At 35.2% G+C, this 14,344-nt stretch overlaps 1 protein-coding gene across 1 annotated transcript in view; it reads right to left on the bottom strand.

Annotated features, from left to right (window-relative positions):
- Window positions 1-14,344, bottom strand: part of LOC124541907 (multidrug resistance protein homolog 49-like) — a 94,282-nt gene that overhangs the window by 21,002 nt on the left and 58,936 nt on the right. The window contains exons 2-12 of the mRNA XM_047119828.1: window positions 9,383-9,576; window positions 8,639-8,783; window positions 7,594-7,694; window positions 6,714-6,885; window positions 6,418-6,542; window positions 5,272-5,467; window positions 4,083-4,307; window positions 2,497-2,683; window positions 1,632-1,774; window positions 938-1,087; window positions 332-390 (exon numbers count right to left, since the gene is read on the bottom strand). Coding sequence (XP_046975784.1) covers window positions 332-390; window positions 938-1,087; window positions 1,632-1,774; window positions 2,497-2,683; window positions 4,083-4,307; window positions 5,272-5,467; window positions 6,418-6,542; window positions 6,714-6,885; window positions 7,594-7,694; window positions 8,639-8,783; window positions 9,383-9,576 — 1,697 coding nt within the window. The remainder of the gene's footprint in view (window positions 1-331; window positions 391-937; window positions 1,088-1,631; window positions 1,775-2,496; window positions 2,684-4,082; window positions 4,308-5,271; window positions 5,468-6,417; window positions 6,543-6,713; window positions 6,886-7,593; window positions 7,695-8,638; window positions 8,784-9,382; window positions 9,577-14,344) is intronic.

Here is a 14,344-nt window from a genome sequence, read left to right as displayed (position 1 = left end):
GCAATCATCGGTTAAAATGCACGCGTTCTAACCACTGGTCCAACTCGACTCGCTTATAAAATAAAACTTAATTCAAATGTAATTTTACTGCGTATCGGTTACACGGTTAGTAAAGATTAGAAATTAATGTTTAAAAATGTTTATCATTCGTATAAAACAAAATCGTTCACTGCTGTCTGTCCCTATCCTATGTATGCTTAGATCTTTGAAATTATGCAACAGTTTTTAATAACGAATAAACCCAATTTTTAAAGTTGTACCTCATGATACCAGGGTTCCTTTAATCCCTACCCAACAATAAGTGTAAAAGGTTGTTTTATGTCATACAAACCTGTGAGATACGACTAATGTGGTCCTTCCTTTGCTAGCGGCATCCAAAGCTGCTTGTACCTAGAATGACACAAATTATTCCACATTAAAACAGAAATTTCATGTTTTTTTCATAGGAACATAACATAACATACATTACATAACATAACATTACAAACATACATAACATAACATAAAATTTTCATTTTCATAAGAACATTACTCTTCAAACAAATTCGACCATGAACGGAGCGTTGTCTGAGAGAAATGTATACCTTGCTACCACGTAAGATTTATTGGCTTTGCGGATTCGGAAACTTGGCATTGTATGATTTCCATTGCGTGTATAATTCACACGATGACTATCACTGATTCAACAAAGTGTTCAATGGTGTCCGTACTAATATTATAAATGTGAAAGTTACTCTGTCTGTCTATCGCTCTTTTACTACCAATTCGCTGAACTGAATTTGATAAAACTTGCAGGAAGGACATAGGCTACTTTTTTGCCTAATATATATAAACCAAACCCCTAAAACGCGAGAGAACCGCGGGCGAAAACTAGTTGTGAATGAATGATTAGTAATTGAGAGAAAAACATTTACTTAGTTAAGGTATATTTTCTCACCTGTCGTTCAGCAGTTGGATCCAGGGCTGAAGTGGGTTCGTCGAGCAAGAGCAAGGCTGGTTTCCGTAACAGCGCACGAGCTATCGCCACCCTTTGCTTCTGACCCCCAGAGAGTTGGGCTCCTTTTTCGCCGAGTATAGTGTCATAGCCCTGTTGATAAAATGTTAAAAATAAATTCTACTTTACTACTATATTCTACCATAATTTTTTTTTAGGAGAGTGTACTGATAAATGGGCTATCTGATGACAAATTATCACCATAACATATACTCAACTCAACAGACTGTAAGGGTACATTTTATCAGAGATTATTAAAAAATAACCGTCACAAAACAAGGTATTTATGTAATCAATTTTGTAAAAGACCCCTCAAAATTAAGACAAATGTATATCAAAAACAACAACAGCTTGTAAATTTCCCAATGCTGGTCTAAGGCCTCCTCTCCCTTTGATGAGAAGGTTTGGAACATATTCCACTACGCTGCTCCAATGCCGGTTGGTGGAATACACATGTGGCAGAATTTCAATGAAATTAGACACATGCAGGTTTCTTCACGATGTTTTCCTTCACCGCCGAGCACGAGATCAATTATAAGCACAAATTAACCACATGAGTATAGCGGTGCTTGCCAGGGTTTGAACCCGCAATTATCGGTTAAAGTCGGCAATATATCATGATTTGTCTCTGACTTACATTGGCCAGTTTCATTATGAAATGATGCGCCTGCGCAGTCTTGGCGGCTTCAATCATGCTCTCCTCGCTTGCATCTTCAACACCCAACATGATATTCTCTCTGATAGTTCCGCTGAAGAGCACTGGTTCTTGACCAACGACACCTATAAAAATATTTGATTTAAAAAAAAAACGTCGTCTATGTAATCCGATTTTGGGAGTGTATGAAATATGAACCAATCCTTATCCCATAAGATTGATAACTTTTGGTTGTCACGCTTTACAAGAATACTTAATAATAAACAATAGTAACTAACATCCACGCGGTCAAGATTTATACAGTTATAACTAGTTTTAGTTCATAGAACTATTGGTCTTATTATGCAATACAAGCATTTGATTAAGTAAGTATTTATCTATATATGTATGTAATTAAATTGTCTGTTTTTATTATCCAAATAACCGATTTTTATTAAATGAATATGTATATATATACATATACCAAAATAACATTTTTTACCAGATTTGTCTATCTGTTTGTTTGTTTCAACTAATCTCTTGAATGGCTTTACCGATTTTGACGGCAGATAGCTGATGTATTAAAGAGTAACTTAGGCTTATTTTAGCATTATTGTTAAATTCAAATGCGCTAGAAGTGAGCACAGCTAGTTTTTTAATATATTTTGCACTTCCGAAGTTTCGATAACAACTTTGGTGACTTTCAAAACCCTGGTTTTTGGGAATCCATAATATTATAAATGTAAAAGTAACTGCACTGAACCAAATTTAATGAAACTTTATATTAAGCCATCTTGAACACCAAGAACATAGTACTAAGATAACGATAGATATATAGATGAACGTATTTTTCAAATTGTTCACTCACCAATGCTTCTTCGGTAGTGATGTAAGTGCAATGTGTTCAGTTTATGCCCGTCAACGGATATGCAACCGCTGTCCGGTTCATACGCTCGTTGTAATAATTGCAACAGAGTCGATTTTCCGCATCCAGATCCTCCAACGAGCGCTACCGTCTCGCCAGCTTTTACTTTCAGAGAAAGTCCACGAAGAACCTAAATAATAATAATTAGAATTAAACATTTGAGTAACATGTCGTCTGACATGTGTGAAGCATCGGAATTGAATGTTTTTTTAATTAAAATTAGTAATTGATAAAATTATAAAACAAAATAAATTTCAAATTTAGAATTTGGCGAACTTTTTTTTATATTAACAGCCTGTAAATTTTCCACTGCCAATTTAATTCTCCCTTTGTGGATAAGTTTTCGAGCAAATTCCACCACTCTGCTCCAATACTGGCTGGCTGATGGATTTCGAGATCGATCGCAGATTCAAACCCAGGCAAGCATCACTGAATATTCACGTGCTTATGTGTCTATTATTCATCTCGTGCTCCGCGATGAAGAGACATATCGGATACCGGCATGTGTCTAATCTGCCACATATAAATCCATAAACCCGCAATGGAGCAATATGGATGAATAAGTTCTAAACCACCTCTATGGGAGAGGAGGCCTTAGCCCAGCAGTATACCTGGACGGTATTTTTGCCTTTTATAACGTCATGTTTATATCGTTTTATATCGTATGTTATTTGTAAATAAATACTTCATAAACTTGATACTTTGTGGTTTACATCATGGAAATACTTAGTATGGAATCGTAATGATTAATATCATTTATTACTAAATATTCTAGGTATGAATTTATATATGTTATGAAACAAGAGGAAAATTTATAATTATTATGCAATATTAAGCAAAAGTAGGTAATGATTATGACCAAATAATCAAGTTAAAAACCCTTGATAAAAGAGTAAATTTAAACTATGCCATACATTTGCAAACAGATTTCGTAAGATGGTAATGAATGAAAGCTTCAAAATTTTTAGTGGGTGGTAGACTAATGTAATGGTCACCTAATGATAAGTCACCACTATCCATATAAGATGATGGATTTAAGATGCTATATCAACTATGCATGTAGTTAAACTGGTTCAATTATTTTGGTACTGAATAATTACAAAATTTTTGGGAATAGTCCAAAATTTATTTCCGATACAATTTTGTGTAAAGTTAATTAATCTGTTATTGTGTCACTGATAGGCTAAATGCCGAATTGTAAGTATTCTAAGACGTTCTTTCCTTTGAGGAGAAGGATAAGAGCTTATTTACCACGCTGTTCTAATACGTATTGATGATAGGTGGCAGAGTTTCGTTGAAATTGAACTTGTGCATTCTTCGCGATAGCGATATTTTTGCATTTTCAAGTTAAGTACACGAAAAGTCAAAGGTGCTTGTTTGGATTTGAACCCGAAATTTTTGATTCAATGCACCTAGCCATGGCTAAACTCGACTCAATTTTGTGAAGTTCCTATTTACAATTCCAATCAAAATTGCGTACTTATTTAAGTGCTTTATAAAGATTATTATTAAATGATTAGTCAGTTTACCTTCACGTCAGATCTTGATGGATAGTTGAAATACAAGTTTTCGAAGATAATGTCTCCCTTAAACCTCTCCGGTTTGATTCCAGTGTCCTTTAAAGCGTTTATATTCGACTGTCGTTCCAGTAATTTGAACAGTGATTTGGCCGCTCCTCTCGCCGTGGAAAATATTTCCAAGTGTGGATTACACATTGCAATATTTTGAGCAGCCATGAATGTGCAGAATAAAACCTAAAAAAACACACAAAAATTATAGTTCTGTCATTGTTTGTTAATTTTGTTATCGTTTTGTTCAATTTGAGCCATAATTGTTGATAATTGTTTTGATATTATTATGCAGTTATAACTTTATGCTTTGAAGATGATACGTAACACTTTGTTGTGTCTTTGTCTGTCACATGTAAATTCAATGAAAACAGAAAAAGTACAATATACGTTTAACTGAACACCCACAAAAGTTGTAGTAGAAAAGCTAAACAACATTTGAGATGAAATGGACGCGATGTCATTGGTCGAGAGCTTGATTAATCTGTGACACTCACTATGGATTTGTGAAAAAATGGCGTTTTACTTGCGATTAAACTGTTATAGGAATTTTGGAAGTAGAATTAAAGTTAGATGTAACGTTAAGATTGCCTGCGAGTAAACAGCAATATGGGAAGTGTTTACATAACTCATGTCATACGTCGTTTATTTTGCGTAACAAAATTTAAAATGAAATAAAAGTCCAAAACATTGCATACTAATTGTCGCCTGCGACTACAATCGCGTTTTAGTACTGGTCATCAGATATTAGACATGACAAATAGAATCTGTCCTTGGAATTCAAAACTTCATACTAAGTTTCATCATAGTAATATGAGACAACATCACATACATTCTGATCCCAATGTGAGTAGCTAAAGCACTTGTGTTATGGAAAATCAGAAGTAACGACGGCACCACAAACACCCAGACCCAAGACATCATAGAAAACTAATGATAACCTCTAAACTCTAAAACTAATGAGAAAACTAATCATAGACTCGGCCGGGAATCGAACCCGGGACCTCAGAGTGGCGTACCCATGAAAACCGGTGTACACACCACTCGACCACGGTCGTCATAGTAGGTTTTATATACCTACCACTAAGTCTTTCGTATATGTTAGAATGAAAAAGGTAAGTATGTGAATTGTGGTCTCGTATTTTATTACCGTCACTAGTACTCCGGGATGGTACGTCCTGTCATCAGCGTCTAATGGCATATCTTGCACGCAGAGAGTGGCGCCGTAAGCGAACACGACCGCGTTCAAGGTGTAAGTCAAGAGCCAGCCCAAGCCAGCGCCGGCGCCTGACCACGCACAGCGCTTTCGAGCCGCTGAGTTCGCTCCGTTCAAAGCTTCTGAGTATCTTAATTAAAAAAAAGGAAATATAAAAATTACATTAAAAAAAATCGCTGAGTTTCTTTTACCGATTGTCTTAAGGATCGGAGTGTTAATTTCCAAACCGGTGCTAGATTTTCGACTATCAATAAGCAAGTAGATTCTAGATTGAAAGATTTAAAGTGTCTAGACAAATCTTTAGGTTTCCTAGTTTAAAGTCCAGTGAATCTACTCAAAAGTTATAAGGACACAAAAAGTGTACAAAAATTATCGGTAGCAACCCGAAGTCTGTTAGAAGTAGAGAAGATTCCTTGCCTCTGAAAGATTGTGACATAGTTGGTTTGTACTGATAAGTTGATCGTATCGTATGTGCCGTTCCTTCGGACTATAAGTGTGACAAAATAGAGTCCCAGTGTTCCTATATACGCCTGAGAACCATAACAACAACATATTCCACCACGGTGTTCCAATGCGGTTTGGTGGAATACACATGTGGCAGATTTTCTATGAAATTAGACATATGCAACCTGCATTTTATTTTGTACTCATAGAATAATTGTACATTTAATTTGTAATTCTGTTCACAAGGTGTGATATATGCATTTTTTGTCATTTTTATATTGTATATTGTATATGTGTATCAAAATAATGTATTATGAATTATGAACGATATAATACATACTTTTTACTGGCAAAAAAGAAAAATGCCTACATCGATCTACCTGTTATTTTATATAGATATTTTTTTCTTTTCAAAATCGTATAGTCTATGAAAACATTAAAATTGGTAATCCTTAATGTGAACATGTAATTGTAAACGTTATCGATTACAAATAATAAATAAATAAATTTTCGACGTTTTCCTTCATCGCCGAATACGAGATGAATTAAACAAATTTAGCACATGAAAATTCAATGGTGTAATGGTAATGTCCTGCGTAATTGTCTGGTATCCTTTGAGGATCATGACGTACTTACTTCGTAACTTCTACGTGTTCTCCAGAGTATGCTCTGACAGTTCTTATGGCGGAGAGAGCTTGTTCGACTATCCGGCCTGCTGTTCCATATGCGACGACTTCTTCTGAAGAACAGCGAGTTTGGTTCTGAAAGAAGAATATTACTACTCTTATTATTACTCTTTTATTTCGAGATGTGTATGCTTTAGGACCTAATGACTTATACAGCGATACTGGATTGCGCGAGTTAAAATACTCAAGCCATGTTAAAAACTTAAGGGTTCAGAGTACGCAAGGAAAATTCAACAAATTATTTACCTTAGCAACAGTCGCAGCGACGAACAACGCAACTGGCACTACTGCCAAACCCGCTAGTGTAAGCTGCCAGCCATGAACCAATGCTACGGTAGAAGCCATGACAACACTGCCAGCCAGATATGCAGCCATAGACACATGCTCACCGACTCCCATTTTTAATTTGTCTACGTCTCTGATGAAAGAAAATTAATTTTGAATTAGACTATAGAACGTTTTCACCATTTATTAAATCTTATCTTGATTATGAATCTGTTTTTCGTTCGGAAATAAAAGACCAGATCTGATAAGAACCAGATATTTGGATGTGATGCCATCACGTAAATATAGTTTACTGTTTTGCGTGATTATCGTACTTGGTGATTGGTCTTTGTACACCTGGTTAGGTACGATCAAGTATATACTTGGTATTAGTTGCGATTTGAATGCTAAGTGAGCCAGTGTAACTAGGAGAACAGGTGACGTGTTAATTCTTTAGGTTAGTGATCCATCGGCAAAATAAAGAAATGGCCACATATTTCGATAATCAATGTCTTCTTAAATCATAAACAAAAGTTTCATTTTTAAATCCGAAATTCCTGATAATTCTTCATTAACATACTCACTCTCTATTATATTTTTAGAGGAAGTAGAAAAACTGACGGTGACCTCCCATAGTCCTTCACTAAATTCCCACTAACATTGGGAACTAAGATGTTATATCCCTTGCTTGACAATTTGACTGCAGTAACTACAAAGTTACACAAACTCGTTCACTCTTCAAACACAACAAATCTGGCTTCTACTATTTGGTGGGAGTATCTGATAAGTGGGTGGTATCTACCCAAATATCACAAGGGTCAAGGGCCTTATGATATAAAAAGTAAAGATTAAGGGTACTTACTCTGTAAGCGCCGTTGCGAAGTTCATCGTTGTGTTTGTATCGAAGAATGCTGTTTCTTGACTAAGCACAGACCGTAATAGCTTCCATCTTAATCTTGTTATCTAGAAAACAAATTGTTTTTATTAAATTCTTGCCGGTTCTTCTCTGTAGAATATAAATATACTTCGAACCATAGGTAGGTTAACTTAAAATAGTCGTTAAATAACGGTTCAAAATTGCTTGTAAAAGCCTATTTGAATAAAGGAGTATTAGTCCAGGAATTTTAGCACCAAAAATGGGTCCGCTCTGAATAAAATCCTTCTACGTGATTTTTCGATTGGATTATGTCGGAGGGTGCCCCCCAAGTATAAAACCGAGTTTCTCGACGTTTCGGATGACAGGGGGGCACCCTCCGACATAATCCAATCGAAAAATCATGTAGAAGGATTTTATGCAGAGCGGATATCTAAAAATCTTGGACTGTATGTTGATTTTGTGAGAGAGCACAGTTTGGTACCACAAATTTATTCTACCGCCAAACAGTCATACTTTGTATAGAGGTTTGTTGTACGTGTGCCTGTACTTAAAATGGCACAATCAGTAAAAATGAACTCAACAGTAAAACCCATTGTTATTTGGCGGTAGAATAACTGATGAGTGCGTACTTAGTCATGCGACTTACTAATACAATAGTGCCTTCTTACTAATGCGAGCTGGTATGCCTACGAGTAAAGTTCAAGGTTATAACTAAACTAGCTTTCCACGAGTTCCTGCGCGTTTGAATTTAATGATAAACTTGTCGTAACCTAAGTTACTCCTTATTACACCAGCTATCTACCAGTGAAAGTCCCGGCAAAATCGATCTAGCCATTCCAGAGATAGCCGAAATAATCACACAGACAAAAATTTGAGAAAAATGTTATTTGCAATATGCATTTAGTATAAGGCGGTTATTCTAATATTACAAAAAGACACTCCAATTATATATATGTATAGATTCGAAATTTGAGATAATTTAAAAGGAAAAAAAAATGCTTGTAAGTCACACAACTGGCCTACCACTTACCATTCTAGAAGCGGCCCAGTTAGCAAGTGTGACAGCACTAGCTGCCGCTATCAGCTGGCACATCATGATCGCGAGGCTGGCGAGGGCGAAGGCTACTGAGTCGTCCACGAGGGCGTCCATATGCAGAGTCCTGTTGCCGTCATCTCTGAAATGATTAAGAAAAAATGCTTGTCTAACTCATTCGATGAAATAATGAAGACAGCAGAAAACGACTGGACACATACTCCTTACATATAGTTACAATTTTATAAAATATGAAGTACAATTATTTATATATCCTACCTAGAAATTGCCAAACTCTAAACCAGTTTTTTTTATCATTGATAAATCTTGTATTCTTGTATTATATATGGCTTATTTAGAAATGATTTTTTTTACATGATGTAAATATTTTAATAGGCAAAGTTAAAAATAACTGTTGAATCTTATTATGCTATTCATACCCTAGGAAATATATATTATAATTTTGCTTAGCCGAAAACAAGGTATTATTCATATTTCCTCATGATTTCATAAATAGCAATACATGATTGGCATTTTACTCTCAAATATGGCATACTTTTTTGGCATTAGGACTCAGAAATTGATTAACTGATTTCCTTGCCGTTTCTTCTCGGTAGAGTCTACTTTCCGAACTGGTGGTAGCTTCACTTAATATAGTTGTAAATTAACAACTATTCAACCCAGTAAAAGTCTACTTGAATAAAGTATATTTTGATTTTCAAACATATCAACCATACTTACAGCCTCTGCCCACCACCAAATACATGCAGTATAAGATCCTTTGCTGGTGGTTCCTTTGCATTGTGACGTTGTATGAAGAGCGCTGTCAGCTCGCCGTATATCAACACAGCTGCCACCAGACCACCGGAACAAACTCCACCAAGGAGAGCTCCTATGACCGTCGCTGTGACTTCCCCCCATGTCGAATATCGCCACTGAAACAAGACAAATTATAAGGTATAATTTATATAAGTATGTTTATATTTCATTGTAATTAACATAGCTCCTAAACATATATAAGAATGTTTGTGGTTGTAGCCTCCATGGTGGGAGTAATAATGGAATAGCCGAAATATAATATAAATATTGGACAACATCACACACATTGCTCTGATCCCAATGTAAGTAGCTAAAGCACTTGTGTTATGGAAAATCAGAAGTAACGACGGCAACACAATATTCAGACTCAAGATAACATAGAAAACTAATTAACTTTTTCTACATCGACTCGGCTGGGAATTGATCCCGGGACTTTGTTCAGTACACTATTTTTTAATTTTCCAGTAAAAGCACACAAAATATAATAAGGTTAGGTTAGGTTAGATTTTGATCTTTCTTTATCCTTATCATAGTATAAAACGAAGTTGCTTACCGCTGTATGTCCCTATGTTTGCTTAGATCTTTAAAATTACGCAACGGATTTTGATGCGGTTGATTTTAATAGATTGAGTGATTCGAGTGAAAGATTTAACAAATAACACTACTCAGTATTATTGTGTTCCGGTTTGAGGGTGAGTGAGCCAGTGTAACTACAGGCAAAAGGGACATAACATCTTAGTTCCCAAGGTTAGTGGCACATTGACGATGTAAGGAATAGTTAAAATTTCTTACAGCTTCATTGTCTATGGGTGATGGTGACCACTTACCATCAGGTGGCCCATATACTCGTCCGCCAACCTATACCATAAAAAAAGTTATTATGTGGTATCGTAAATAAACAAATTCTAAAGTAAAATTAGTATCAGCATTGCACCTATAAATTATGAATTATTTATTTTTCAATTAAATTAGTTACAGTACAATATCTTAACCGCGTGGAATGTTGGCAGGAATGCTAGCAATTATCTCTTATTTAATATTTGATTTGAAATTGACATTTAATTTTCTGTATTATTTGTAATATCTCAAATGCCATCCTTTCAAATCCAAGGCGAGCGATCGTTTTAATATTCATTAGTCAAATATACGTTAGTACAATACAACAAGATACATATATCTACAATAGGCTATTTGTCTGGTCATTAAATTCAATTTTATATTATGATGTTACTTCGGTTTTTGAAGTGGGCAACATTATGAAAAAAAAAACATTGGCGGGAATTTAAACTCGCTCTCGGCCTGGAACATTGTGATAACTTTAATTTTCATTACTGTATCTCTTTATATATTCTTTGCTTAATTTGAATATAGAAGAACGTTATTAATTAATATCAAGAGTTATCTTTCAACAATTAACTAACTACTAACTAACTTTAGCTTATAATTATTTAGTAGAGGTTAAGGAACCCAGTAAAAGTTGTTTATTTTTACATATTTGCCGAAAAATATCATATTAAAAATTCCACATTTAAATAAATAAAAGGCGCTGCAATGAGGTCGGTGACGTCGCTTGCCTGTATTTTAATCTGTGCTACATATAGGCAAGCAAGGTTAACAAGCAAGTGACTTCATCATAAGCCCGGCCAATCAGGCGCGTTTTGAGTCACGTGTCAAACGTTTAAAAAAGAAAGTATTAGGTATTTTTACTCTTACATTTATAGATAATCATTTTTAAACTCACAATACATACAGACTATTATAATAATTGACATTTTCTTTTTCGCATTGTCAAATAGCCTATTGTTATTTATCGTCAGTGGAATGATAAAACCATAATGGCGGTTGATTAGTTAATAGTAACAGGCTAGAATTTTCCACTGATGGGCTAAAGTCTTATGAGGTTAGAAATATATTCCATTATGTTGCTTTAATGCAGTTTAGTGGATTCACATGCAGAATTTCGTTGAAATTAAACATGCAGGTATCCTCACGATGTTTTCCTTAATCGCCGAACACGAGACGAATTTTTTATGCTTGCCCATCCCTATTTTACTTTGGGGTCAGCGCAGCGTGGCTTTTCTTTCCATACTTTTCCGTCAAGTAACATTATTACTAATTATATTGTCTTTCAACAAACAAAATTTATTAAAACAAAAACAACAGTCTGTAAAATTTCCCACTGCTGAGCTAAGGCATTCTCTCCCTTTAAGGAGTAGGTTTGGAACATATTCCACAACGCTATTCTAGTGCGGGTTTGTGGAATACACATGTGGCAGAATTTCGATGAAATAAGATACATGCAGGTTTCCTCACGATGTTTTCCTTCTCCGTCGACCACGAGATGAATTATAAACACAAATTAAGCACATGAATATTCCTTTCATCGGCTAAGAAGTACGAGCCCAGCAGTGGAAAAATTAAAGGTTATTTATGTATGTATTAGTAGAATTGGCCTAATTAAGGTACAGTCGGGGTAAGAAAAGGTTTGTCACCTAAGATCTATTTTCGTGTGCTCAGTACGAGCGATAATCTGCTTTACCGATCGAGAATGACATATTACGTCGCAATCATTCGATGTTTAGATTCAAAAGATACTAAGAGCTTACGACTTGATAAAGGAATTAATTCGAAAACTGACGAAGTTTTTCTTACTCTGACTGTACACATCGCAACTAACGCGCCGCCTCGAATCACACCGGAACGGATTTTACACGTGGTAAGAAAAAGTGTTTACACAATGTAATTGTGAACTTCAAACGTCTGTATAGCCTTGAACAATCGAATATATAATAAAATTCCACGGACATTTTTAACTTTGCCGTTCGATAAATTTAATTCATTTGTGAAAAATATATTGGTAAAGAAGGCATATTATTCAATACGAGTGCGTGGAATTAATACTTGTTGACTTCCAGGCAGGATATATTACAAACATATATAATTGTAATTAACTAAGACACTATATTTTTAAAAGTTGAAAAAGAGTCACTACTGAGTTGCTTGCCCATTATTTTCGGTAGAATATACTTTCCGAACCGGTGGTAGCTTCACTTAATATAGTGACGATTCAAAAGTGCTTGTAAAAGCCTACTTGAAAATAGTATATTTTGATTTTAACAAATAATAAAAAAACCTTAGATCATCAGATATTTTAACGCCAAACAAGAGTGCTCGTTATTATTGTGTTCAAGTTTGAAAGGCGAGTGAGCCAGTGTAGTACAGGCACTAGGGACATCGGCGGTTCCCAAGATTGGCGGCGTTGTAAGGGATAACAGTACAAAACTCTGTCACTCAGTCTGTCCCTATGTGTGCTTAGAGCTTTAAAATTACACAACGGATTTTGATGCATTTTATTAAAAGATAAGAGTGATACGAGACGACGATTTTTGTATATAAGTATATAATTTGAGAAGTTTCTAATGTGATGTCGTTAATAAACAAATGCTGTGTTGTATATTTAGTATCAGCATTGCATTCTTTCGAAGCCGGTCGCTAGTAACGTTTATTTTTAAGGGTGCCAATCCTTGGTGACCGTTTACAAACAAGTGGCATTTGTAAGCCTAACTATGCCATAAAAAAGTACCCCAAATTGCCAATTACGAATGTTTTTGTCTTCGTTACGTATTCGCTACGATTGATATCGATTTTATCAAAGAACTTCGGCACAAATGCGTAACTAATTAGTTAATCGATTAACCAATTAAAATTCCTATAATAATACGGATATTCGTTCGGCAAAATATCTGTATTTAATAATCAACTACGGAATACATTAATCAAAAACAATGAATAGGCTATTTGACTGGTTTTTAAAATCCATTTTATATTATTTCTAGTACATATTTCCCGAGAAAATATCATATTATATATTTAATTTAAATAGCGTGCAAAAACGTTGTTGGGATAATATGGCGCAGCAATGAGGTCGGTGACGTCACTTGCCTTTGTTTTAAACTGTATTACATATAGTATTCAAGCAAGGTTTATAGGCAAGTAATTTCATCATAAGCCCGGCCAATCGGGAGCGTTTTGTGTCACGTGACAAACGTTTGAAAAAATGCATTTTTATTTATGGATATTTCAATAAATAAAGTATTATTTATAACGTTACTAAATAACCATTTTTAAAACTCATGATCTATACTGATTACAGTAATTGACATTTTATTCGCATTGTCAAATAGCCTATTGTCAAAGACTGTCAAACAAGTAATACAAAACAACCCACATTGACTAAAGTCTCCTCCTCCTTCTTTTGAGGGTTTTGGCACTTGACCCAAGTCGTGTTTCCTTGGAATTTGCATGAAGGTTTCCTCACGATACTTTTCTTTAATGTGTACATGGAAATTCTGTGATTGACTTATGAATCGGGTCTAATACAGTATACGACATTCGTTGAGTTGGTACCCACCACCACCCACTAAATAGACCAGGCTATATCTTACAGGATAATTGAAAGCTACCACTGCTTCTGAATTAAGGTTCTTTCAAGCCAGAAACATCCATTTTCATGGTATAATTTGGCGGACGGGCATATGGGCCACCTGATGGTAAGTGGTCACCATTACCCATAGACAATGACGCTGTAAGAAATATTAACTATTCCTTACATCGTCAATGTGCCACCAACCTTATGAACTAAGATGTTATGTCCCTTGTGCCTGTAGTTACACTGGCTCACTCACCCTTCAAACCGTAACACAACAATACTGAGTACTGTTATTTGGCGGTAGAATAACTGATGAGTGGTTGGTACCTTCCCAGACGGGCTTGCACAAAGCCCTACCACCAAGTAAGCAAACCATATTATAATTATATACTTATCATTTTACAGTTAACCTCAGAAATTAACATTTTTATTAATTAATACATAATGTGTTAATT

This window comes from Vanessa cardui, chromosome 29, assembly GCF_905220365.1.
Source record: "Vanessa cardui chromosome 29, ilVanCard2.1, whole genome shotgun sequence".
NCBI classification, from domain to species: domain Eukaryota; kingdom Metazoa; phylum Arthropoda; class Insecta; order Lepidoptera; family Nymphalidae; genus Vanessa; species Vanessa cardui.
The sequence above is the reverse complement of the archived record's forward strand: the minus strand, read 5'-3'. Positions and strand labels throughout refer to the sequence as shown.